This window comes from Anopheles maculipalpis, chromosome 3RL (genome assembly GCF_943734695.1).
Source record: "Anopheles maculipalpis chromosome 3RL, idAnoMacuDA_375_x, whole genome shotgun sequence".
Lineage (NCBI taxonomy): Eukaryota > Metazoa > Arthropoda > Insecta > Diptera > Culicidae > Anopheles > Anopheles maculipalpis.
Window position 1 is genome coordinate 44,431,421 of NC_064872.1, and position 26,633 is coordinate 44,458,053.

At 41.9% G+C, this 26,633-nt stretch overlaps 5 protein-coding genes across 5 annotated transcripts in view; 1 reads left to right on the forward strand and 4 right to left on the reverse strand.

The window, feature by feature from the left end:
- LOC126565727 (60S ribosomal protein L38) overlaps positions 1–26,633 on the reverse strand; it is a 205,588-nt gene that overhangs the window by 147,446 nt on the left and 31,509 nt on the right. The window lies entirely within an intron of this gene.
- The window catches only part of LOC126564104 (probable serine/threonine-protein kinase DDB_G0282963), a 160,469-nt gene that overhangs the window by 61,428 nt on the left and 72,408 nt on the right, over positions 1–26,633 (reverse strand). The window lies entirely within an intron of this gene.
- Positions 3,829–4,500, forward strand: LOC126565452 (deoxyuridine 5'-triphosphate nucleotidohydrolase). The gene is made up of 2 exons (XM_050222633.1): positions 3,829–4,082; positions 4,161–4,500. The coding sequence occupies exons 1-2, from the start codon at positions 3,847–3,849 to the stop codon at positions 4,498–4,500; spliced, it is 576 nt and encodes a 191-aa protein (XP_050078590.1). The 5' UTR covers positions 3,829–3,846.
- Positions 5,293–20,318, reverse strand: LOC126563989 (unconventional myosin ID). Its single transcript, XM_050220883.1, has 8 exons — positions 20,212–20,318; positions 10,878–11,180; positions 8,892–9,111; positions 7,830–8,055; positions 7,296–7,759; positions 5,826–7,220; positions 5,598–5,755; positions 5,293–5,515 (listed from the first exon to the last, which is right to left on the reverse strand). The coding sequence occupies exons 1-8, from the start codon at positions 20,304–20,306 to the stop codon at positions 5,293–5,295; spliced, it is 3,084 nt and encodes a 1,027-aa protein (XP_050076840.1). The 5' UTR covers positions 20,307–20,318.
- LOC126564605 (uncharacterized) lies at positions 22,662–24,206 on the reverse strand. The gene is made up of 2 exons (XM_050221683.1): positions 23,790–24,206; positions 22,662–23,723 (listed from the first exon to the last, which is right to left on the reverse strand). The coding sequence occupies exons 1-2, from the start codon at positions 24,204–24,206 to the stop codon at positions 22,662–22,664; spliced, it is 1,479 nt and encodes a 492-aa protein (XP_050077640.1).

The window sequence follows — 26,633 nt, forward strand, 5'->3', positions numbered from 1 at the left end:
ACTGGCTAATTCCAATGCAGCACTGACTATCGAATTATTTGAGTAAAAGTAATAAGTTGCGTAATAAACCTAGAAAAAAAACAGGAATGAAGATAAGATCCAATTAGAAGCAATGTTACTTTAAACAATTGGTTTAGAAAGTATCACAGGAACCTTATTAAATTAGAAAAACATTTTGCAAATTTCAATTTATTACGATGGGTTCAAAGGACTCCAGAAAATGTGAGAACTGCTGCTTCTATTATGCTGAACATACTATAGCAGCTAATAAAACATGTTATACCAATACAGCCTGGCAGTCCTTTATGAATAAAAAAAACATGTTGTAGCAATTACAGCTCGCAATAACACTTAAAGTCGCGGGGTGGCCCGGTGGTGTAGGCGACATCGGTGCCGGTCTTCATACGGATGGACCGGGGTTCAAATCTTATCCGGATCCCACCTTCACCCCGTAATGAGGACGGGACTGATTATCCAACTATGAGATATCGGCAAGTCTAATAAGCAAAGCCATTCGATGGCCGGTGTTGAAGAAATATTTGCCGACGACCGACATCGTTAAACCAAGAAGACGAAGAAAAAGAATTATACTTACAGATTGTCACTGTAGGGAAGTTACAGGACACCAGACGGATAGAGACAATAAGGGGCGTTGATGATCTTTCGGAACAACAGGAGGACTAGTTCCGTTGATTCCAATCTGCTGTGTTGTGCCTAAAATGCTCTTTTATTAAAGGCGTATTTATTATATACAAAAAACTCAAAACAAACCATGCCCAAAAGCTAATTATTGACTGATTTTAGCCCTGCTTCTTGATCTCATTCTAGCCAAATAGAATTTTTAATCGCTTCTTTTGTTTGTGTTAGGGGCCCTTCTTCCGATACCGTACGAGATCGTTCACCTTTCCTTTTTGCGATGCAAAGCTGCTCATTAAGTGCATTTTTGCTCATTGCCCGAGTGGACGTTCTATGCTCGTGGCCCGGTTCGTGTCTCACGTGCATCCGGTTCTTAACAGTCTCGGGCTTGGTTTCCAGCAAATCAACCACTGAACCTTCATCGCACCTAACCGCATGCGCTTCATAATTCTTATCTTCTATTAATTAAGCTTCGTTGCATACGACTGCACCGGCCCACGATAGGGGGATGCCGTACGAACCATGCGCCCATATTCCACCATCCACGAGCCAGGCAAATCATCTGCGAAACCAACCGGCGGCTCCCGAAGACGTTCCTGCCTGAAGATCTCATTTTTTCCCCCTCACAAATGGCCCACATGGCCACGAGCCACGGCATCTATTCTAGTTCGGCGAGCGGTAGTCCTTGGGGGGCGGTAGTTGGGTTGGGTAGTAGGAAGGGCAACAGAATGCATCATGATCACCTTCCTCTCTTCCCGCTCCGGCCTTCGCGCTGTGTGCGTTTATAACATTCATATTCACCTTCGGCTTCATCTAGCACCATTTCACTGTTCCACCTGTTCCCAATCCCAACCCGGAGCTCAACAAGTGAGCGGATTCAAAGGAGCGTATCGAAACGATCACTATGTGTAAGGGCTCTGTGCAAGGTGCTACGGTCTCTTCGTCTGCAAATCCCAGCAACCCAAAAAAAAAATCGCTAGACTTGGCCCAAAGGGTGGAGAAATTTGCACCACGCCACCGATGAGCTCATATAGTCAGCGAAGCATCGCAGCCCAGCCCATCATAGCTCCCAGCCCGTCCTGTGCTCCACCGCCTTCACCATGAAGCGAGTCTACTGATCTTTTCGCAGGTCAACTGCATCCGTTTCACTTATTATTTTTATAACATGAAAATTACGCTCCCCTTTCCCTTCAATTAATTAGCCTATGCTGCTGCCTGTGGCCGCAGCGCATGCTCAGCACGGCTCCGGCTTCAAGCATTTGCCGTTCGATTTCGATTGGGGGCTCCCTTTTTCAGCTTCCCGAAGGGCTGGCCACGATCGAGAGCCACAAGCTAGAGCAGCGTTTCCTATGTTAATTTTGAGACCCACTGCACCGTGGCCACCGGAGCACCTAGCTATGGGCTCGCGGAATGCTGGGAGGCTGCGCCTGGAAACGAATGTTTGTTAGCAGCGACGTGTTGCAATTGCAATTTCGTTCGCCACCGCAAACGCCACCACCACCCACCTGGCTATGGAGGGGGGAGAAAGGAAGTAACACCCCTTGGCGCGAGATGATGGGTTAGGTCTCCGCTAGTTCCGCTCAAGAAATCAATGAGGGCTACCGTTTGACGTAGCGCAGGTGCCGATGAACTGATCCCTTCTGTTGCTGCGCTTTTGCGGTACGCTGCTAACGGATTATGTTAAAGCGCACCGACCATGCCATACTGGCGAGTCCGTTGCCCGTGACGTGATGTTTGAGGTACTATTCATTATACTATCATGTCAGCATAAACGAGGAAAAGTTATGTTGTTTTTCTAGGAGTCTTCATACGCGAGGATCCGTACTTAAGGTAACGATTTCATGATCTGATTTCATGATGTGACACATTTTTTAAATTGTTACTTCTTCTCATTGCTTCTATGGCTATGGCTTGATAGCCCGTCCTGCGTGCGAGGATGGAATTTGAGCCTGGTCCCGTTATGTCAGACACAAACACCTTTCAGACTGCGAAATAACAATTAATGTGTTATCGATTTTTTTTTTACCAGCTTACGGTTGCTAAGCCATGTCAAAGAAACCAGAAACGGCAGGATAATCCGTCTCATAGTGCTAAAGAAATACTCTGGTCACTTCTGCACTTCATTCTCTCTTCTTGGCTTAACAACCTCCTATGGTCACGCCGGTCATCGAATGGCTTACTAGACTCGAAGTTATAACGTAGTTGGCTATTCAGTCCTAACTCTCAGTCTCAATTAGACTTCTGGATCACAGCAGTTTGTGGAGTCCGTAGTTTTCACGATTTCCTTGAACTTCTGAGCCTTCTGATTTCGCTTGCTTTATAAAACCTCTTAGCCTTTTCCAATTTATCAAAACGGCGATCGATCATTCTTCACCCACTATGAAGGAGCCACTAAATCTAAACTACGACCACAAGTTCAAAGCAAACTTTTCAAATGCCATTTTCTGCTTTAGTTCAGCTAGCAGCATTAATTTTTGATGAATTTATGATGATGGTTTTATGCCTGGACGTTCTACATACATCTCCCAGCCCCGTGTATTTCACGGTCAGATTCTTTTTTTGAGCTAGTCACACCAGGTGTACATTGACTTTTGTGCGGCGATTGACAGTACTGCTTTGCAAACTATCAAAAACTAGGTTTGGTGGAAAAAAGTTGTAAAATGGTTACAGAATTAGTTGTAGGACCGTTCTTGTTTTGTAAAACAGGACCAACATGTTTCAAAGAGTTTACAATACGGGGCAAGCCGTCATACTTAAAATAAATAAAATTGTTTAGAAGAGTTTTTCTATATTAATGAACCATTTTCATAACAGGTTTCTACATTTCATCCTTTTCATTCGACAGAAAGAGCGCTGCTTGTAGTTATCCTAAACAATTCTCTGAAGAATATTTTCGTTTTCAAAAATCTAATGTGTGGCTCTGTAACGACATTTTTAAATCCCAACCGAGCTGTTTTGCTTGAGTTTAAAACGCGGTAATAGCTTTTCTTGATTCGCGCTCGGAACTATGGTCTTGCAAAGAAATTATAGACCAAAGTTTTTATTTCTTCCATTTTTTTCTGAATACAACATTTGTTGACAATACTATTCCTATATTATGTGTATTGTTATGCTGTATGGAAAAGCTCTTCTTCTACATAAAAAAAAATTCTGTCTTTCTGTAAAATTTAATACACAATTTCCAAATCTGTATCGTTTCTTTCTGCAACGATGGCCGGAGCTACTACGCTGTGCCGGACAGAGCTTGTCAAACGGATCAGCAACTTTCGCGCCAAAAATCAGACGCTGGTTATTTTCAATCGAATCGTGCGCGCCTCCGCATCGAAAGAACAATTTTCTACAACAATGCCTGAACAAAAGTGTGTACTCAAGTTTGCTAAACTTACCGAGCACGCGTTTGCTCCGACGAAAGGTTCCGCCAAAGCGGCCGGATATGATCTGAGAAGGTAATTCGATCAAGCTTCGCTTCCACTGCTACGACATTTGCATCTAATCGGTAATACTTTGGTTGTGTTGTGTTTCAGTGCCTATGATTATACCGTTCCCGGTCGCGGCAAACAACTCGTGATGACCGACATCCAGGTACAGGTGCCCGAAGGATGCTACGGACGGGTAGCGCCACGTTCTGGACTGGCAGTGAAAAATTTCATCGATGTAGGAGCCGGCGTCGTTGATGAGGATTACCGTGGTAATGTTGGCGTCGTGCTGTTTAATCATTCAGAGGCAGACTTTGATGTAAAGAAAGGTGATCGGATCGCACAGTTCATTTGCGAGAAGATTGCTTATCCGGACCTAGAGGAACTGCCGTCACTAAATGACACGGAGCGTGGAGCGGGCGGTTTCGGATCGACCGGCACCAACTAACCACCTTTGCTATTGTTCTTTTTCCATTAGTTTTTTAAGTTCAAAAGGTTGTAATAAAATAAAACAAAACTCTCGCTATATACATCGTATCGTAAGTGTTTAAATTTTGATGAAAGCAACATTCTTTATTTCAGCGTCTTATTTTGTAAAACATTTCCGAAATCAGCATCGAATCCCCAATGCAGCATTATCCGCATTGAGGACGAAATAGCTTAATACTATTGTTTCATTGCCGTTGCAGCTAATGGACATATTATTAAAGGCACGAATCTCGCAGCATTTACGCAAGGACGCGACGGAAAATTGCACAGGCCAGGTATGTGCAGACTTGTCCAGCTATTAAGTACAAACACATAAACCAAACAAAAAGGAAAACAAATTATAGCTTCGTAAACATTCTTTAAGAACATTTTACACCTAAACTATAAAAACACTAAAATTGAAAACTATATAAAATACTTAATACGACATAAGACGGAGTGCCACAAAAGAATGGTTTTCCCCAGCCATCAGTTTTCTGTAGGGGTCGTCGTTGATTGTACAATCGTCGTATTTCAGCTTCCTGTTCCTCATAAAAAATCGTACAAAGGTAACAAAGTACAACCCTCCTATCACATTCAGTTCCACACTCGTTTTTCTCATAATCCTGCACCAGGTCAAATGTGGAATGCACTTTTAAGAAATGCGTGGATTGAATTTTCCAATACTTGTGATAATTCTAGATTGTTCTCGCTTCACTATTATTAATGGCACTTCTGCTTGTCGAGTTTTGTTGTTGTCTTACTTATTACTCTAGTATCGTTGTGGTAACGTGTTGTTCGATGCCATTGTTTCCGTCGACTCTAGCGGACTTGCGTATGCCGGTGGAACCTTGAAGACGATGAATGTACCGGTGTGTGAAAACTCCGGCAAATCTTGTCCAACGGCAGCCTCAATGCTTAACGAGCGGGATTTATTTCCCAGACGTAAAGGAAACGTGGATGCCACATTCACTGGTAGCTCTTGTTGGGAGATACTACAAAATGGAGATAAGCACGATGGTTTTCACATTAATATGCCTTGCCTTACAAATTAATAGGCAGTAAAACACTACTTACGCGTAGTATCGCCTAACGACATGTGCTACCAACTCTCCGATACGATCCTCTTTCAAGGGCTGATGCTCTCCTTGCAACGACACAATCAGGTCATTATTATGATGTGAATGGAATACTGCAAGTTGATCACGCCCAGGACTGACACTTATCGATGTAATCTAAGGACAAAAGATAGTGTACTTTTTTTTAAATTCACCTGCTGTGATTTACTTTCACCATATCTCTTACCTCCCGAATCGGAACCGTTCGTTTCATGTTGCGGAATTTGTTCTTGGCACCGTCCAGCTTGTAGATCGCGCTGTCCGTCACAATGATCGCCCGGTCAGCCGATTTGTTGCATTTGTTAAACTTTTTCACAAACGCCGAAAATACGATCGTCTCAAAGTGATCCGCATTCTTGATGTTCCGTACACTCGCGTTATACGACGAATAGTTGCTATTTTCGGCCACAATCGACAAATAGTTGCCGAGCCATCGACGATCGTGACCCCAGAACTTCCTGCGCTTACGGAACGCACTGGCAGCGATTATCTGTAGCCTTAGCTGCGGCCACTCTTCGCGTGGATACTTGCGCAGGATCATTGCGGCACGCCAGCGGGAGTACAGCATCCGCAGGTGCCGTTCCGCTTGCCGACCGACAAGCGGAGGCTGGGGCCACTGTATGCCCTTGCCGTAATCGCGCAGCGTGCGCGCATTACGAAACCGGACCGCCAAATCCTGGACGTAGCTCTTTAGCTTATACTTTCGATAATGGCGTATAATGACGATGGCGGCCTTCATCTTCTTGTACTTCTGGCGTGCGATCCAGCCGCGTACCTGCTTCTGCAGCAGCGTCACGATGTGCGGTATCATGTCATTCCGTTGCTGCTCGAGCGCAAACAGCGTTTGCGGCGAACGGATAAAGATCTTCGTTCGGCCGAACCGTACATCGTGGCTAAAGTTTTTCTCGTTCATCAGCACCTTCACACCGTCCCGATCATTACCGCCCCGGAAGTTTGGCCACGTGTACTGTGAAATCATCTTGTAGCGTAGCAAAAACTTGTCGTACCGTTGGCGATGGACAAAGCCGGCACGGCGTACTCGTACATTTTCCAACAGTCCCAAATAGCGGACCTGATGCTCGACGCGCACATCATCGAACACGGTCGGGCTCTTGATGTCGTTCGGTTTAACACACCGCACGTACAATGGTTCCTTGCGTAACAGTGTCGCCACCAACTCGGCCATCGACTTCTGGAACAGTGTGCCTGCAGTTAACGGACGTTTCGTCGTTTTCGAAATGTCCTGTGCCCCTTCGGGCCACATCGAGCTGATAAGCTGGTCGTGCGAACCGTATAACAGGCGCTTGAAATCTTGGAACAATGTATCGCGGTTCTTTTCGATGAATCCACTAATAGAATAGATCACGTCGCCGGCGTAGTGTGTTATACGGAAGTCTTCCTTATGACGCAATTCCTTGTCCATCGGTTTCAACTGACGGCTGCTGTAATGTGGATGGTGGGACAATTTCTTGTCCATATCACCCAGCAACATTTCGTCCGTTATTTTACCCACATTCAAGCACGCTTCATTCATGATCGCAATGACACCCTTGTCGGGTTGCTCTACCAAGGCACAAATAATCTAAAACGAGGGAAAAGAAGAAATCAAATATAGAAAACCAGGGAGCAGAATAACACACCAATCGAATTTACACACCTGATTGTTAAAATACTCAATATTGGTCCATTCAATACCTTCGCGGTTATACTCTTCTTGCTCCTGTTTAAGTACCAGCTCAATGAACAACTGCTGCAGCTTCTCATTGCAATAGTTAATGCAAAACTGTTCGAAACTGTTGCGGTCGAAAATTTCGAAGCCGTAAATGTCCAGCACGCCAATCACCTTGTTGTAGCGCTTCTGTGTAGTGCTTCCCGGGACAACGATGGCTTTGTTGATCCGTTGTATGATCCAGGTAAACATACGATCGTATATAGCTTTTGCTAACGCATCCCGACCATATTCTGCTTGCTTTGTGTCGTGGCTTTTAGTCATAATTTCTCCACGCGCTGCAATCACCCGCTCCGTCAGGGCGGTACGCATTTCTTCCCCAGTCACCTGCAGCAGTTGAGCAACGTTTGCCAGCGTTTTGCCGTTGGTAATTGTTATTTTCTCATCCTGCACTGCAATCAAAGTAAATAAATTATATCGATTCCGTTTCATCAGGTTCAATGTACTTCTCAATATGCTTACTTTGAAATTCAATATTTCCCAAATGCAAAATTGCTGCAACCGTGCGCCACACCATGGAAATTTCTTCCGCACTAAACCCTAGAGCTTGCAGGCCACCGGTCGTCGCACGGTAGTCTGATTTTTCCGAAAGAATTTCCGTACTTCCTTGATTGGTGTAGTGATATGCTGCTGGATCCCTGCCTAGATTAAATTGTTGTAGCTCATTATTTGAAGCACCTCGCAAAAGCTGTAACACGTAAGAAAGACGATGAGTATAGTATTTGAATCAGTAACACAATCGATTATTGTTTTACAGCATAGTTTTTCATTCACTACGACTTCGTCGATTTCTAAAAAACGTAATAAATTGTATTTATCCTACAATCCTACAAGCGAAAAGTGTTGTCGGACTAACAATTAGCCTATAGACGATTAACCCACATGCATAGAGAGGGCACAGTACAACATCTTCTAACAGAATGCCATGGATATACTCGATAAAGGGAAAAACACGGACTAAGTGAGCACTTGGACTCTCCAACAACATCGAGGAAATAAAAAACTATTCATTTTTTAAAAACGTTAGCTTTTCCTCTGAAATTTGATTATTGCTTTGAAATTTATATGTGGATTTAAATTTGTATCAGTTACTTCAGAGGCGATTGCAGAAAAAGCCTTGTAAAAAAAATAAAACACCACCACTAGCATAACACGCTGTCAGGTGAAGCAAAACGGCATTGTACCGTCACAATTAATCATAAATAAAAATAAATAACAACTATGCAATTCAAAATATGTGGCGCGTTTGAAAATTTACAATAAATGAACTAAAATTGGCATTTTAATTTGCAATTTACAAACCCCTGGTACACGAAGCGTAATCTTTTCGGAAGATTTTTTGGTAAAATTTTGAGTTAACGCTTCGTGGTTTTTACGTTTTGGTACGATAGGGAGGGAGGGAGTCAAGAACTCCTGATTTTAGCGTTGCGTAATTGATGCCCTCCTCACTGCATCTGGATTGTGTTCGACCAAGAATTGCAATGCAATTAAAAATTTTCCACTTTGCATATTTGTTTCACTTACCTGATAGAAGCAATGAAAGTTCCGTTCCCCGGTTTGCTGCTGAATAACACGAGACTTTTCCAGCAAATAGTTGGTAATAATGCCACCGACCGGATCCCCTTTGTAGTCGAACTCGATATCCATGTATTTGCCGAAGCGGCTGCTGTTGTCGTTGCGATTCGTTTTCGCATTTCCAAAGCATTCCAAAATTGCATTGCTTTTGATAAGTACGTTCTTTACTCTGTACAAATAAAAAAAATAAAAGACAAAATGGAAGATTTTGAATTGGCCACTGGCTGTCAATAAATACATTCGACGTTAAAGCATGATGAGATATGGTTCGAAATCTAATATGGTCGGATGATTTCGTCGTCGAAAATGTCGAATAAAGCAGGAGAAACTGTTCGGTTTCAAATTAATCGAACATATATAATTAAATTTCACGGTGTTGGACGCAATTGCTGGGAACACTACCGCCTATCACATAATCTCAATAGTGGCATTTCATCCACGAATGAATTTTTACCTTACATTACTATGCAACTGTAACGAACGACGGTGCGGAAATCAATTTACGTTTTCCGAAAACTCCGGTACACCAAATTTTAAAAACTCTCCAACAAAAGACAACTTTTGTTTCGGTTTACTTTATCGGCTGTGAAAAACTGAAAGTGTCTAAAGTTCTCCAACCGTGCATTTTTAACTTTTCAACTGGATTTAAATTACAATTGCTGGTCACCTTACGCCGTATTGCCAAAAAGTTGCAAAAGCAACGCTGCTCTCGTACGCTTTGATACGCTTGAGAATGGTTCCCGGCAAAACAACTTTGGGCTAAGGTTCAGAATCACAAAATCAATGTTCAATTAGAATTCTTTCACGCCAATTAGCGATACACGGAAGACCTACACAACTCTCCGAAACGGCTGAACTCAATTGGCTCACCGTAAGCCACGGTTTATGTTTTATTTACCACTCACACAATATCAATTTTGCGTTACGCATTTGGTAGTTGTCGGCAATATTTACACTTTTCTATAGCTATTCAATACAAAACAAATTCGTGGCAACTCCCTTCTGCATGGAACGGGATTAAAGATTGGTTAATATTTCAATAGCGAGGCTAATAGAATTGGATTGAGCATCAATGCGACGAAGACGAAATACCTGCTTCCCGGAGGCTCTGATCGTGATAGAGCCCCACTCGGAAGCAGAGTATCAGTTTACAGCGACGATCGTGGTGGTACAGGAGTTCTGCTACCTTGATACTTTCGTAACTTCGGACAACAACGTAAGCAGCGAAATCCGAAGGCGCATTGTTCAGGGGAATCGTGCCTATCGCAGAACTCTACAAACTCCTGCGATCCAGCAGACTCCAACAACACACGAGACGCACGATTTACCGCAACTTGATACGTCTGGTAGTCCTCTCCGGGTACGAGTCTTGGACTATGCTGACGAAGGACGCCAATGCTCTCGCCATTTTTCAAGAAAGTCTAGTAAGCCATTAGATGGTCGGCGTGACCTATAAAAGGATGCTTAGTAGAAGATGAGACATCTTAAGCATTCCAAAATTACGGAAATCAATTTTTATGACGCTTCACGCCAACCCAGATTATTGGAAAATAGGATAATGAAAAGCTTTTAAAAGTTACCAATCAAAGTACCCCCAGGAAAGTCCCTAAGGATACCAATCTTTATCTCTGTACCTCTTTCAATGGCCGCTAGCGTTGAACTTTCAAATCCGATAATTAATCTATTTCCTAACGCGGTTATTAATGGTGTGCTGCGTGGATACGAGTTTGATTTTGCTTTTGATTTTTGAGGATAATAAAACTAATATAATTCTTACTAATTTGACCCTTCTCAATACTAATGGGTTTTAAAAGTTTGAGTAATCTTTCAACTGCAGGCAGTGAGCTGTTTTAGTAATATTTTTCATTGGCAATATTAATATTTTTCAAATTGTGGTATCAAGAATGCTGGAATTTTCTTACACCACCGGCTTACCTTTCAATTTCACCCTGTTTCCCCTGGTTCGTGACGGCCGCTATGTACTTCATAATTATTTTCGAGGCCTCGGTTTTGCCAGCACCCGATTCTCCCGAAATCATGATGCAGGTATCGTTGTTGCGTTGCTTCAACACCCGATAGGCGGCATCGGCAATGGCAAAGATGTGGGGCGCATTTTCAAACAGCTCCCGCCCCTTGTACCGGTTCACGTACTCCGGACCGTAGATGTTCATCTCGCGGTACGGGTTCACCGAAATGCAAACTTCACCGATGTATGTGTAGATTTTGCCGGCCTGAAACCTGTGAAAGAAAGGGAGAAAAACAGAAAAGGCAAAATATTATTACTGATGAGCATAACCTTTGCTGATGGACGATAGCTATATACAGTGAAGAAGAAGATGGAAAAAAATCCCTAATTTTTAACCAATCATCCATTTAAGGAAGCTGTCAGTCTGGCACCCCGTAAATCGTACCGCCCAACAGACCGTTGCAGGTTGTTGGTTTTCATCGGCAGCCGAATCATTACAACGCTTCACGTGACGTCATTACCAGCAAGACATGAGGCCTAAACCTTAACGGAGTTTTAAAATTTCATCGAGCTCATCATCAATGCATAAATTTGACCTTTCTCTTTTCACCGGACTCGCACATTTTCCATCGCACTTTCGTTAAATTGTTATCAATTGTGGGCCTTATGCAAGCAGACAGATGATACACTGCTCCGATGCCGGAAGGTCTCGAATCGTTTCGGGGCGCACCCGAGAGCCGTGGAAAACGGAACCAACGGTTGATGCTAATTAAAAATTACAAACAGTCTGTGCGCTATTGTAACGTTTGCGTTGTTTTGTGGCGCAATGCAATATGCGCTTAGTTACCGGCACACATTGCATAACCTTTCCGACGAAAGTTTCCCATCGCTGTTTGACCGCATCCATGGTCAGTTTAAAAATAATTAAACATTGTTTTTTTTTTTATTAGTAAAGCTTTTTTCAGGTTTTGCCGATTGTGTATTGTACTTCAATTGATCTTTCATTGATTTATGAAGCTTTGGTGCATATCATACTTTCGTACTAACTAACACCAAACGATGCAAACCAAATTTATCCTCTCTTTTATAATTATTCACAGTTGTAACTTTATGATTTACTACAATAAAATACTAAAATTCCAAGGCAGATTAATATCCAAACTCTATAACCCGCTATTAGCCCTGATTTTCAAAGCCAAACGGAAAACTTTCCGACGGAAAGACTCTAACCAAACGGAAAGAAAAATTTGTATTATGGTCAGCCCGTTAGAGTCGACGAATGTGTCGTCGAATGTTTTGCATACATTAATATCTTTATGGATTGCTGCAATCATACATTCACAGATGATTTCATTCGAATTAAACTTGTCCTTAAATGCTAATTTTCACTAGAATCTGTAACTAATGAATCAGTTTGATTGAATACTATACGTTTTGTATTAGAATTTTTTTCGTGGTGGATTCTCGTGGTTCTTGCATCAGAATAATTCCTGCAAACCTCCAAATAAAATAACTAAAACGGCTTCAAAATGATTGTTATAACATATCCACGTAAAATATATAAACTTTTCTATCGATTTACGCTTAAACATGATTTTTATGAATGCAAACTATACTTTCCGTTGCACTTGACTGACGGACAACTTTTGGTGTAACGCGCGTTTACGTTTGGTTTAGATAATGCAAATTGTTTACTTTCCTTTCGACAAACATCTGTCATCGACTTTTAAACGTCTGATTTAGCCAAACGGAAAGTCATAATACCAAAGTGACAATGATGTGATGTTTGAGAAGACGTTTGCGTTTCATAATCAGGCCTACTGTTTGAGCCATTTACCAACCTTTATACTAAAACAATTTTAACTGTAACTGTCCTGGAAAACTTTTTTTAAGCTTTGAAAAAATGCCGTTTTGGTGTTTCTCCAGTAGTCTCCTACTTTTTATCTCTAGCCACTTCATTCAAGGACCTGAAGAACAAGGAGTATGTCGATTTTGTAGTCAGCACAGCTCAAAGAATTCTTCACCCACAAGGGGTAGTGGATCAAAGTACTTATTCTAGCTCCTTGTGCAGGTCGACAGGTTGTAGTTCCAGTAGTCAGATACCCCTGTGAGATAAGAACTTCCTGTCCTAAACTGACGAAACCGTTTGAAACCGACGAAAGGGATGTTCGACTCAATATGCATAGAAGGATAAATTATTAGTTCTTTTCTATAAGCTGTACAAGTGAAATACACTCAGGATGAGTACCCATCCTTTAAAGTATTGTAGAAAATCGTATGACCACGAATTACTGATCAGAATCGATCGGTGGAAGTTTATAGGACATCTATAACACAACACGATCGCTTTGCGATGGTAGCACTGAATAAATTTTACACTCCCTTATAATTACCTTTATTGTAACCTTTCCTTTATTATTCTTATCTAAACCATTACCCCGTAAGCAAGGACTGATCAAGCATTCTTGCAGCAAGAATCCTAAGCATTTGATACTTTTTTTGTGCAAGGATTGCCTTAGTCTTAATGGTTTGGTTACCATATTTCTGACATCTTTGGCTTGATTCTGTCCGTAACCTTAAACCCAGTCCCGAATGCGCGGAGAAGATCCGCCAGGGATTTTATACTCGTTCATTCATGTAAGTAAATGAGAGCGCTGCCATAGTACCACCAAGTTCTATCGCACGATACAGCAGTTTTTAAATGATGATGTTTCTTTCAATGGAAGCTCATCTTTATTCATTTTGTGTGTGTATTGATTCTTGTCCCGTGTGTATATTAGCCGTTCTAAAGTAAGCTCATCTTATCTTTATTCATCATAACCGCTTAAACTGAATTCTAATGTCCAGCCGTCCGATCGCGACGTGTATTATGAACTTAAATTCCGCATTCTCAATAAGACTGATTTAGTTAATATGTGTTTTTTATATGATTTGAAACCATGCCGCTCTAATGTGAAATAAATCTATAAAATGTTATATTTTATGGCCAGCGTATTTTTGGAAATTATTTTAAGTACAAAGGCTTGCGGTCGGTCTGGTGTATTGTGAACATCGTATGGAATGACTGTGTAGTAAAACTATATTAATGAGGCTTTTTCTCCTAGTCTTTTTCCATATCTTGGACATGCACATGCCCAAGATAACTTTATATAACAATAAGAATCTAACAAAAGTAAACGGCAGGAATCTTTTCCTATTTAAGCTCGGTTCAAAATTCTATACCAAGGTGTCCCATGTTATTGCTATTTCTTCGGCACGGCTTATGTAGTCCACATCGTAAAATTACAGATAAACTGTCACGTTATCAGTTTATGTTTAAGCTTTACTACATCGTGGCGCTTGCATCATATTGTATGGAACAATAAATTCTTCATCAATCGAACCTCCGTTATGGTGGTGTACGATAAACGAAGGATGATTTGGAACCAGCAACTTAACATGTAGTTGAATGTATTGTGCAAAAAAAAATTTTTTCTTCACAACTGATACGTTGAACAAGTTAACCGCTCTGAGGAAAAAAACCTTTAATTTGTCATTAATTTTATTACATCAAATTTCATCAAAAAAGAAATAATTCATGATCAAAATACACTACTTTAAATGTAAAAAGTTATCTAAGCTAAAATCGCTACACTGCTTCAACTTGTAGCCAGATCATTTTAGCTTCCATATTACAGTATGGGTTTACAGGTCACCCCAGTGCGCTAATGTATGTATCCGCACGACTACCAGCCCGTGCCAGTGTAAGGTTCGAGCGCGCTTAAAAGCTCAATGTAACATATTTTCGGCGAAAGACCCTCGACAACAATTCACCAACACGCTTGCAAAAAGCGTGTCCCACCTCCCCACAACAGTATATGGTCAACGCAGCAACCAGACAACCCGATTGGGGGTCACTCGGCCCCCATATGTGATGAAAGCTGAGGAGTACGTGGTCTGTCTTACCAACACACTGGCACGAAATCTGTTGGAAATTAAGAAGGTCATAATCGCCGTAAGATGTGGACAGAACGGAACGAGCAACGGCAGCTTTACAACACCCCGCTGTGTGTCGCGACTCATCCACATGAGACTGCCACGGACTGACATCATCGACACCCATATCCTCCCCGTTCGTCTCGCAGGCCTTGGACAATCGGGTGCCCTTGTCCCAATGAAGCGGTGCGCTGCTCGAGCAGCGCACACAAAATGCTTAAAGAAAATATTGTACATCATCGGCGGTTTTGTTCCAATCAATCATCCACCGTATCATAATGACGATTGTAAGGAAAGGTGTCTTTATACAGCACCCCAAACGAATTCCTCACTTTGTGACCACAACACAATTGCCTAATCGTACGTGTAATCTAAAGAAATGGAGGCGATAAGGATTCCTCTCGAGCACGTACCAGTTGGATGTCTTTCGAATTAGCCACCCAATTGAAGCAAACATTGTGAAAAACGAGTACAAAATGGAAAATTTATTCTGTTCCTTTTTTTTTTGCTGGCTGTACAACTCCTCGGAGGATTTAGTTACGGAATGAAACAGATAATGGACTCTCATTGGTTTCAATTTTGACCAAATTTTCTGTTTTTGTTGTTGTTGTATCGCTCGCTTAAGAAGAACAAATTGTTGCCACCCGATCGCAAGTTGGAATCTTTGCTATGGCCGTCATTAATATTAAAGTTTACCTTTTTTTAGCTCTTTTTGTCCTCTTGCGATCAATTAATACCGATTTCAGGGTACAGATCGATTGATTTTTTATATGGCTAAAGGCTATATTACATAAAAGGTGCCTCCGAAAGTATAAGCACGATTCTAAAATTAGACAAAAAATAAAACCTGTTCCAGAAAACAAATTGTTTTTTTTATAACAGTGTTAGTGGTAAACCCTGGACTATTTCTGAAAATAATAATAGTAATAATAATTCAAACGTATGCTAATGATCGCACTATTGATCTGACGCCTCCGATCAGGTTCAGCACAGACTTGTCCCAGACGATTTTCGACACTTTATTCCAGTCATGCTTTCTCAAGTGTGTCTTGGATAGCGCCCAAAATAACTCAATCTATCTCAATAACCAAAATAACTGGCTTCATGGCAGTTCGAGGGATTCACTTCTTTCGGCACGAAAGAAATGAACGGCCTTTTTTCCGATTTTTTCGAGAAATATAGATTTGTCGCCTCTTTCGACATCATGGCTTTCAGGCACAGTGTAGTACTGGCTACCGGGAAGAGTTTTGTATTCAAAATTAACGTACGACTCATCGTCCGTCACGATGCATCAGGATTTGCGACACAGCAGCTTGTCGTACAGCTTCCGAGCCCGATATTTAACGCATGCGGCCTGCTTTGTATTCCGTTTCGGTCTTTTATACGTTTTGAAATACAATCTTGCCTTGGCACGTTGGATGTTACTTTTTGATGTACCCAATTTTTGAGTCACATCGCGAATGGAACCTTCTTTTCTTTGCTTGAACGCTTTTGCTATTTCCCGGTCCAACTGTTGATCGACAGGACCATGATTTCGATCACTTTTAGACGCATCCTCGAAGCTAAACTCCTCCCGAATCTTTCGGATAGCTGATCGTAAGGCTCCGATACTCTTCTTCTTCTTGGCCTGCTCAGGATTAAGCACGTCGTGTCGACATGGCCAGGTCTCCAATCAGTTTCCAGGAAACTCGGTCTAGGGCTGCAGTCCTCCATTCACGACTGCATCCGATCTCCGACAGGTTAGACTCCACTTGATCCAGCCAACGAGCTCCCCGTGCTCCTCTACGCCTCGTGCCAAACGGGTCGCTGACGAGCACCTTCTTGGTGGGGCATGAGTCCGGCATCCTCATCACGTGCCCCAGTCAACGTATCCTTCCGGCTTTGGCTACCGTCAGGATATCAGCACCGCCAAACAGCTCAGCTAGCTCGTGGTTCATTCTCCTTCGCCACACGCCCTGCTTTGCATACACCCCCAAAGATAGTCCTTAACATCCGCCGTTCGAAAATGGCGAGAGCATTGGCGTCCTCCGTCAGCATAGTCCAAGACTCGTACCCGTAGAGCACTTCCGGACGTATCGTGTGTTGTTGGAGTCTTCTGGATCGCAGGAGTTTGTAGAGTCCTGCGATAGGCACGATTCCCCTGAACACGTTGTTGTCCGAAGTTACGAAAGTATCAAGGTAGCAGAACTCCTCTACCACCTCGAGATCGTCGCCATCAATTGATACTCTGCTTCCGAGTCGGGCTCTATCACGATCAGAGCCTCCGGCAAGCAAATATTTTGTCTTCGTCGCATTGATGGTCAATCCAATTCTATTGGTTTTGCGTTTCAGTCGGGTGTATCGGCGCAGTTGTCCGTCCGATGATGTCGATGTCATCCGCGAAGCCAAGGAATTGGAGAGATCGGGTGAAAATCGTGCCCCGGATGTCGAAGCCCGCCCTTCCCATGACACCCTCCAGAGCGATGATAAACAACAAACAGGAGAGTCCGTCTCCTTGCCTCAGACCCCGGTGAGATTCGAACGATTCCGACAGCATGCTCGAAACTCTCACCTTGCACTGCACCCCGTCCATAGTGGCCTTTAGCAGCCGTACCAGCTTCCAAGGGAATCTGTACTGCTGCAAGGTGTTCCATAGTTCGGTTCGAACTATGGTATCGTAGGCCGCCTTGAAGTCAATAAACAGGTGGTGCGTAGGGTTCTGGTGCTCCCGGCACTTCTGTAGGATCTACCATAGAGTGAAGATTTGGTCGGTGGTGGATTTTACTCTAACAAACCCCGCTTGGTAGCTTCCGACGAAATCTGTAGCAAAGGGGCTCCAGTCTGCAGAAGAGTATTCGTGCTCCGAGACTCACACCTTCCGATTTCGCTAAATGACTTAGCGAAATGTTGGAAGTCGAGCACCATTTCTGCACAATGCGTTTGCGCTTTTCGACGTTATTAAAAACTGAAAACAAAAAACTTTATCCATCCCTACATTACATTTTTCAATTCTAGGATCGATCAGGTCAATCTCTCTCTCTCTCTCTCTCTCTCTCTCTCTCTCTCTCTCTCTCTCTCTCTCTCTCTCTCTCTCTCTCTCTTTCTCCCTCCACCTCCTTGTATTGGCTTATCGATATTCTAGGTCACGCCGGGCATATAATGGCTTGCTAAACGTGTTGATACCACGTAGTTGGATAGTCCGTCAGTCAGTCAGCCAGGACTGGTTAGATGTGCTGCTAACAAAGTATAATTTTTATTACTGTATTACTGTATGTCTACGGTTAATGTATGTTGGGAAATTCAATGTTTTTGACCAGCATTTGCCTCATAATGTAAAACATTCTTGCTCAGAGGATAAAACTAAAATTACGATTAAATCGTCAGTTGCAGTTAATCAATTTGTTTTACCATGGATGGCTCAAATAAACTGTTTTTTATGTAATTTTGTCCTTCCATAAAATAATACAAAAGGACATCTGGATAATGCCCATCTGGGCCCATTATCTATACAAAAGAGAATGGACATCTGGGTGGCTCGCTTCGACACAGGATCAGTGTATGAATTATGTTCAAAATGAATTATTTTTTAATGCATATTTTATGAAAAATTTTACATTGAGTTGTTGTCATTGTCCAGAATGGAAAAAAGGCTAATTATGAATCCAGTATTTACAAATACTTGGTAAGAATGCATCATGCAGTTTAATTGCGAAGAGATTTGTTTTTCTTCCGAGCTACCTTCCTAACGGACAACTTGCCGTTAGTCTGGAGTTGTCTTAAGACATTATAGGACCGATTGAATAAACAAAGAAGAGTGTTTGCTTGCCATGTGGCTGTGTGTAGCTGGGTGTAAACTGGCAACATGATAAAGTGTAATCGGTGTGCTGAAAAGATACTGGGCACCGTACCGATTGGAAGGGTAAACATCCTGCAATAACTTCAAGTACCGCACGTTTTCTTGCCTTCGAACACCCCAACCCTGTCCTGTGGTTTTTTTTTTGTGTTATATTTTTTATTGTTTTGTCAGAAAACATTCCAAGTGCTTCAAAAAATGCACTGGTCCTGGTACGGGAGTGTTACCGTGCCATCATCGCTGCTGTCTACAGATGATAGATCCGGCCGTGTTTACTTGTGTTCTTCGGGCGGGCGCACAACAGCCTTCCCTTCGTACTGGTACCATGGACATGGTACGTCTGGTATATGTAAAAGAAAAATAAACAAACAGAAAAACAAAACCCGCAAGTGTCTGACTCTGAGCCTGAAACATCTGATTGCGTTTTGTCGAATGTTTCCATCCATGATTCACACATTGTCGAAATTCCTAACAGCTGTTAAACGCAGAGGAACATGTAACAGAATTGGCCTCTTTCTGGTACGTTGTTTTTTATTCCTTCTCTGCTTCCATCGTGGTGCGATTAATATTTGCTCTCAACTGCAACCGCTGCGCGAATTCGAAGGCCAATAGATAACTTTAAGTATTTTCACTACACACTTATCAGCCAGTTCAGGCCGATCAAGGGAGTGGTGTTTCCAAGTTACACAGCACCCTGGTACACGAAAAGCTTATCGAACGTACTTGTGTGTGAGGTCTGGGGCGCAAGTGATTTTTTCTAAGAACAGGGAACATATTTTTAATCTTCCCTGGGTCTATGACAAGCGCGGGGGAAACACGCATCAATCCGATCGGCCTTTTAATGTGCTCGATGACGATGATGACGTGATCCTCCAGTTGCACTAATCGATGACTAATGCAAGCTTTAAAAAACAGTAATGCGAAGCGAGACCTCCTCCACGTCGTATGCAAATATGGCAAGTTTGTTAGTCATGGCCTGGCTAAACGATGACACAAGCAATAAGTAATCATTCATCAACGCTTTATGGTGCAGTTCAGTATTTCGTTTATGAATTTTTTTGTAGCAAATAAGCTGCATCAACTTATAGTTGTTAGACATTTGAAGTTTACATTAGCAAATAATAATGAATTTTACATTGTCAAGACTTTATAAATAATCATCCGAATAATCTTACACACTTTCTTTCCTGAAGAAGTTTAAAAAAAATCCTAAAGCAGGACGTGTTTAAAGTGAGCTTAAACTTTTCAAACATTCTTCTGCTGGCCATGAATGATGCACAGAAACATGCGAAAAATTACCTCATTTTAGTTGTCCCTTTTTGTTTAACAAGTAGTGGTCTAAAATTTCCTTAAATGTGTCAAAATTTAGTTTTTCAGATAATTCATATTTCTGCCCTTTTTATGTCAAACACACTCACACCTACGCATACACTATTGGGACACATTCGGCACACTCACTACGGTAAAGACGTGTGTTTTATTTTTACGACACTCACCTTCGCTTGAGGTTATCCATGAATTTTTCCTGCGTTACCGAGTCGAGCAGTACAAAATCTTGCACACCGACCTCCTGCCCTTGATGATGCGCCATCCTGTGTTGCTCGTGTAGTTCACCGGATAAAATAAACCGAAATCCCTTTTATGTGCTCTGCTTCACTTGTGCAGCCCTCCACACCGTCAACTGCTACTTGGATGGAGTCGAAATGAAAACAAAAACTATGCGGCCCGGTTAACCCGTCCAACCACACGGCTTGCACAATCGTCACTTTCTAATATCACTTCCTATGATGAACCAAACAAAGCCAAAAAAAACACCTGTAACACATGGGTGCAAGAATGGGTGGTTCTTGCTCACTGCAGCAACATCATCACAGAACAAAAGCCGCCAAACAACAGAACGTGCAGTGAAATTTGCCGCACTGGAAGAATTAATTACCACCACCGACGGTAACGCAAATGACGCGAATTCCGATGCCTACCAGTACCGACGCAACGGGGACAGCATCAAAAGGTGCGGCGTTATTGTCCAACTCATCACTGGCACTGCGAGCGCACGGCAGCCGACGAAAAGCAACAAAATAGCGTACGCATAACTAGATTAACCGCGTCACTTCTGAGTAACAGAAAAAAAGATTAACTGATAAGTGAGTAATTCCCTCCTACCTTCACTGCTACAAACAAAACCCGAGGGTCTATTGCATACGGAGTGAAGAACACAAACAAACGACAAATTGTGTCGATAATAGCTTTAAACGAAGCTATGGATACTTTTTCACAATTGAGTTCACTCTAATTATGTATTATGGAGTTATTATTTTATTGTTAAACACCTTTATTCAACCATCATAATATCACACTTATTTTACGATAAAATATTATGGGAATGTTATCGATCATATCACGGAGACTGCATCTCGATTAACACGCGATATGGCTTTGCATCATGACAATTGGACAGCACCAAGCTGTCACTTTTGCACCGAAAACGTCAAATGCATCTTGATTCCCAAACAACAAATTTCAAAACTAGAAAAAAAAAACGGTGAAATTATGCAAAGCGCAGCACATTTCGCCAAGGAAACACAGTGCGATGTTGGTGTGGTCATAAATGATTCGAAGAATCAATGAGAAATTTGGTAAAAGACACGAGAAGGCCCCCCTACAATATTTTGTGTGCAGCACTGTGAGATGTAAATTTTATAGGACAGTGTATTTGTGGGATGGTCAAAACTCGTTCATTAAATACATTGTTCATTATTGCTTAAAATGAATCCTAGACAACAATAAGACCATAGAAAGTAAAGCAAAACATGCATTTTCATAGATGCTTAGCCCTCCAAGATGTTGGGCTTTTTATTGAGAGTACCGATTATGTAAAACCGGAACCAAGTTGCCTATGCATCTGTTACCATCGGCTGACCGAGGATGTGTAGTAACATCCTGATAGTAAAACTATAGCTTATGGGGGGAGGGAAGGAACTTATACTCAAATATCCGCTATATGTCCTACAAGTTATTCGAAATATTTTTTACCACACCAACTTTACACTGTGCATCCTTCGAGGCATGTACTGCGATTTGCATACATTTAGACGTTTTTCGTATAGTGACGAACAAATTTCACCAGGCGAGTTTCTCGACTCTTGACGTAAAATTGAAAGCCAATGGGTGTATTAAAGTGAAAATTGCATAATCCCAGAACGAGATTAAGCTGTTATTTTCAAGCGCACGTCACCAAGCCAACCTGAGCCGATCATTTGATCGATTCTATATACTCGATGCATGCTAGTTTTGCTTAACTTCAAAGACCGGATTCCATGTGAATTTTCAAACTGTTGAGGCCTCGGGCCACGAGAGATTTCAAAATTTTAATTTCACGCTGTCACGAGTTTTTTTGATTTTTTTTCGATTTCTAATCGCTTTTTGAGAATCTGGCGCGTACACAACCTACCAAAGGGCAATCGAGAAAAAGCTGAAAACGAAATTTTGAGATTTTTTGACAGTGTCACATCGATTTTATCGAATTTCCCCGTTGCCAGCCAGAAAAGCCAGAAAGCCCGTCTAAAGCCAGAAAATTTCCCAAATTCTCACCAAAGCATGAAAGGTTTTCGTGAGTGTTTTAGAAATTTTCTTACTTCAAAATGTTTTTTTGAGGCCTGAGTACATATGCGAGACAACGGAAATAAATCGCAATTTTGGGATTTTATTACAGTGCCACATCGATTTTACCAGTCCGCAAATTCCCGTGGTCAAAAATAGGATAATGTAATCATAATAACACATGATAACCACACCATAGCATACAGTGTAACAAAAGCTTTTGCATTCGAAGAATCATTGTGCATAAAAGTGTTTAACAAAAGCCTTTAATTTATCTCACACCCTCTTTTTCTGACATTTTTCACATTTTTGACTTTATTTTTTCATTTAGTTTTTTTCAATATTTTCATTTTGGTTGCAAAGAATTGTTTTCCATCAAAAGTTTGTAATAGGGTTCCATGCTTACCGGCACGACTGCTGGAAATTTTAATTCCTTCTGCAACCACTCGCGCTGACGGGATAACATCGGTTTCATACAGCGTCTCACATGAAAGGGAACCGGCGTCTGTACAAGCTCCTCATGCACTTCCATGGCAGCAGCACAGTTACACGATATACATTGTACGTGAGTTCGGATATCCGCCCCTACTTTCCCACCTGCGGCGATGTTCAATCGGTTGAAAGCCGTTTTTAAAGAACACAACTCTATTTGGACTTGGTCAATTATGGAGCGTAGGTTTGTCTCCAGCAAGCTTTCCGTACCATCTTTACGATGAATGGATGTCGGTGCATTTGTCGTGCAAGATTCCGGTTGCAAATCCTGGACGCCACTGTTATCGTGGAAATCCATAATCGGTGAAACACATTCCTTTTCCTGGAGACGGCTGTACAGCTCTTCAACGGTAGACGACATCAATTTTTCAATGTTAGCAAGTCGTTCGAAAAACATTCGCTCACGTTCTACAAAACCATCAACGGTGGCCACAAGCTCATCAAATTTAGGCAACAGGCTGTCTTTCACCAATGCCACTTTGTTTCGTTCTATGTCACTTGTTGATGCTGGGAGCGTTGATTTTTCATTTTCTTGTTGGTCGTGTGGAACATCAGCGTTTGTCGGTGCTGGTGTGTTGTTTTTAAAGGTTTTGGAAGAAATATCCGATTCAGCTGAAGTTGACTTGTGGATCGAATTACCATCCACAGCTTGTGATGGTGCTGCTTCGCGCTCCGTTGGTGTGTCGTTAACATCGTTCAATCGCTCATCCTGCTCCACATCAAAGTTCGATTTTTTCGCATTGGTTTCAGTAGACGGTTTTTTAGATGGAAGCGTTTTTTCTGCTTGGGTTACATCAGTATTTGATGAGTGCAGGTGTTCGTCATATTCTATCACACCACAACTGCACTTACACTTACGTTGCTCGGGTAGCAATTTAATCTCCAGTCCAGAAACGCGTTCGTTGATGTGATTAACCTTAAAGAAAAAATCCCTATTAGATTTATTTGAAAAATCATGACCCCATCTAGATGATTTATCTACTCTTTGTCCAATCTCTTCAATTTCCAACAATATTTTTTGTAGCGACAAGGTAGAGCAGGGCTGTTCCAAATCATTCAATGAAAGCGAACGAGATGCTGTGTTCAAATCTTCTTCAATTTCAATTAAATTTGTTTCATGTGCCGTAGTTTCCAATTCATCATCTACTATATGTAACGAATTACATTTTGCTTCTTCTTTCGATAGTTCTAGTGCACCTTCGTGAGACGATTCCGTTTCCCCGTCAAGCGAGTGATTCTCAAGATCCTCTTTAAAGGATTCATCGTACGGTTTCCGTGCCGCTACCAGGAGGCATAAAACATCACGTAAACGATTTAAATTTACTGTACCGAAAACGTGTGGATGTTCGCATGTTATTGCTTGATTTATAAGCTCTTTTAATTCGTTTTCGTCAGCCATTTTCGTAGCGAACGTACACTTTCTAAGAATTTTTGTAATCTTTCCAGCAATAGCCGTCTTTGATTATGCTGTAGAATTATTTTGAGATTATTTTCCTTTTTTTTATTATTTATAAGTACATACACACGTTGACAGTTGATAACTCGTGTTCATGAACAAACTTCGCTCGATTTTTTTTATTTCCGGTTCGCCTTTTTACACATCAACTATGGCCCCGTATGTGTGGAAGGACAATGGAGGAGCCACTACAACGACAAGCTGTGCGAACTGTATGACGAACTCAACGGCGTGCAGCGAATTAGGTTCGCCAGGCTCCGATGGGCTGGCCTTGTTATACGAATGGCACCGGACGATCAAGCTCAGAAAGTCCTTTTAGGCCGTCCCCACGGACAGAGGAGGCGTGGTAGGCCCAGATCGAGATGGGAGGATTGCGTGGAATCATCCACCATCAAGACCGGGATAACGGATTGGCGGACGACTGCACGGGACCGTAACCGGTTCCGGATTCTGCTGTGGTAGGCGAAGACCACAAAGCGGTTGTAGCGCCTGATAAGTAAGTAAGTAAGTTTCTAGATGTCTGAAAGATCGAACTCTCCCATTCGTCAAAGAGATAGTTGGAAACTATCGAAGAGGATTAAGAAACGGAAAATCAATCACGGACCAGAGCTTTGCTTAGGGCAGATTTCGGAGAAATTGAATAGGTTTACATTTGTTAATTTGTTAATTTATTTATCATTTCAACGGACCTCAAGGCCCTGTCAAAGCATCGTAAGCTATCTTATTTTAAAATACAAAATACAAAAGGCTGACTAAGACAAAGATGCCGACGAGGACACGGACTCACGGAACGAATACGATTAAGAAGCGCAACACGTGTCAAATTGAACACATAGCGGTCAGACACGAAATTAAATGCCCGACACATTACTAGGAAAGAGTGTGACGAACCTAAACGAGTACGGCGTCCCTCAACTTCTAGTAGTCTCCTAGCTCGGAGAGTTCTCGCCGAGACGTAAAGCTAACTGCAGAGAGAAGAGCCGTCGAGATGGCGGAGCAGTATCAACACTTCTACTATCTCTTTAATTATTTCAAAGCCACTTGTGACAGCATATGACGGTGGCTTGTAAAAAGGACAAGGAGGTCATCAAGGACCATCTTCTATAAATCTATCCAGATCATGGTTCGGATGTCCAAACCATCGTGCAGGAAGCACAAATCCTCGGTTTGGAGATTAACGATACGCAAACCAAAATGTTGGTGGAACTACCAGCGTATCTGCTTACAAACACTGTTCGTAAATCATGTGTGATGTACAGATAGGGTGATCGTACCTATAAAGTAGTGCAAATCTACAGCTATCTGGGGTCAAAAGTCAGCTGATCAAAGCTAATGAAACCCTCTTGGCCTCGTATGTGTAGGAAGGACAATGGGGGAGCCGCTACAAAAAAAAAAAACGTGCTTTTAGAGTCGCCGTTCACATGAACATAGACGCAAATTGAGATGAAATGATGGAGTTGATAAGGGATAATGAACTAGCAGCCGACGGCGCTAAACTGTGGGCGGTTTCGTGGATTGTTGCGGTAGGAATAAGACAAGAAAGAATTCAGAGATGAATAGAACGAAAAATATCAATATCAACACTATCGTACACGTAGCATTTTTTGTGGTCATAGTCATTCATTTAGAGTATTTCATTAATCAACATTCATTATTCATATCAGCCAGGGTCGCATGGATTTTACATAATTGCTTTTACATGGGACAAAAACATTCAATCGATATTTTTAAATGTTTACGACCTGGCCTTTCTCCAGTGATTTAAAAAAATGTATTTTCAAATCAAATAAAATAAGAAAAACGCATGATTTGAGAGTTTTCGCACCTATTAAATTGCTGTTGTAATCCACACGCTGGTTCAGAGATGATACTCTTCTAGACTGTGGAGTGAATAGCATGAATCCGCTATGACTATAAACAAAATATGGTCCACTTAGAATCGAAATGGATCATTTTTACCCGAGCCATCCGGTGGCAGTTTACAAAAAGGGTATGTTTATATTGGGAACAGGCAAACGTGAGCAAAAAAACAGCTTGCAGCATGCCCATGCGTTTTCTTCTGCCTTTAGCTCTACAACTTTTAGAGAACTTGGCTTGTTGGTTTTGATGCGATATCCGGTCCTACCGTGTGAAGACCGGCTTGGGAATTGGCTCGATTTTAACCCCTTTTTTCACGCCACAATAGACAGTGATTGTTCTAGCCAAGCCATAAGGTTAATAATTTGCTTAATAAAGTAGGTACAACCCAATTACATTTTAGCAATTTATCTTCCGTATACTCCAACCACAAGCTATCGTTCGAAGTATCGCTGCAGAATCTCCGCTTCTTCGATGTTTAGCTGTGGAGATACTACTAACAAATGTCCTTTT

What these genes read in the sequence shown, in the direction of transcription:
- LOC126565452 (XM_050222633.1), top strand. Translation starts at nt 3,847, where the DNA reads ATGGCCGGAGCTACTACGCTGTGCCGGACAGAGCTTGTCAAACGGATC. An exon ending in GCCGGATATGATCTGAGAAG is followed by an intron (nt 4,083 to 4,160) that starts GTAATTCGATCA and finishes GTTGTGTTTCAG; the next exon opens with TGCCTATGATTATACCGTTC.
- LOC126563989 (XM_050220883.1), bottom strand. Translation starts at nt 20,306, where the DNA reads ATGGCGCATCATCAAGGGCAGGAGGTCGGTGTGCAAGATTTTGTACTG. An exon ending in ACTTTCATTGCTTCTATCAG is followed by an intron (nt 8,056 to 8,891) that starts GTAAGTGAAACA and finishes TACGTGTTACAG; the next exon opens with CTTTTGCGAGGTGCTTCAAA. An exon ending in GTCGTTAGGCGATACTACGC is followed by an intron (nt 5,516 to 5,597) that starts GTAAGTAGTGTT and finishes TCCATTTTGTAG; the next exon opens with TATCTCCCAACAAGAGCTAC.
- LOC126564605 (XM_050221683.1), bottom strand. Translation starts at nt 24,206, where the DNA reads ATGGCTGACGAAAACGAATTAAAAGAGCTTATAAATCAAGCAATAACA. An exon ending in TTGAAGAGATTGGACAAAGA is followed by an intron (nt 23,724 to 23,789) that starts GTAGATAAATCA and finishes TTTTTCTTTAAG; the next exon opens with GTTAATCACATCAACGAACG.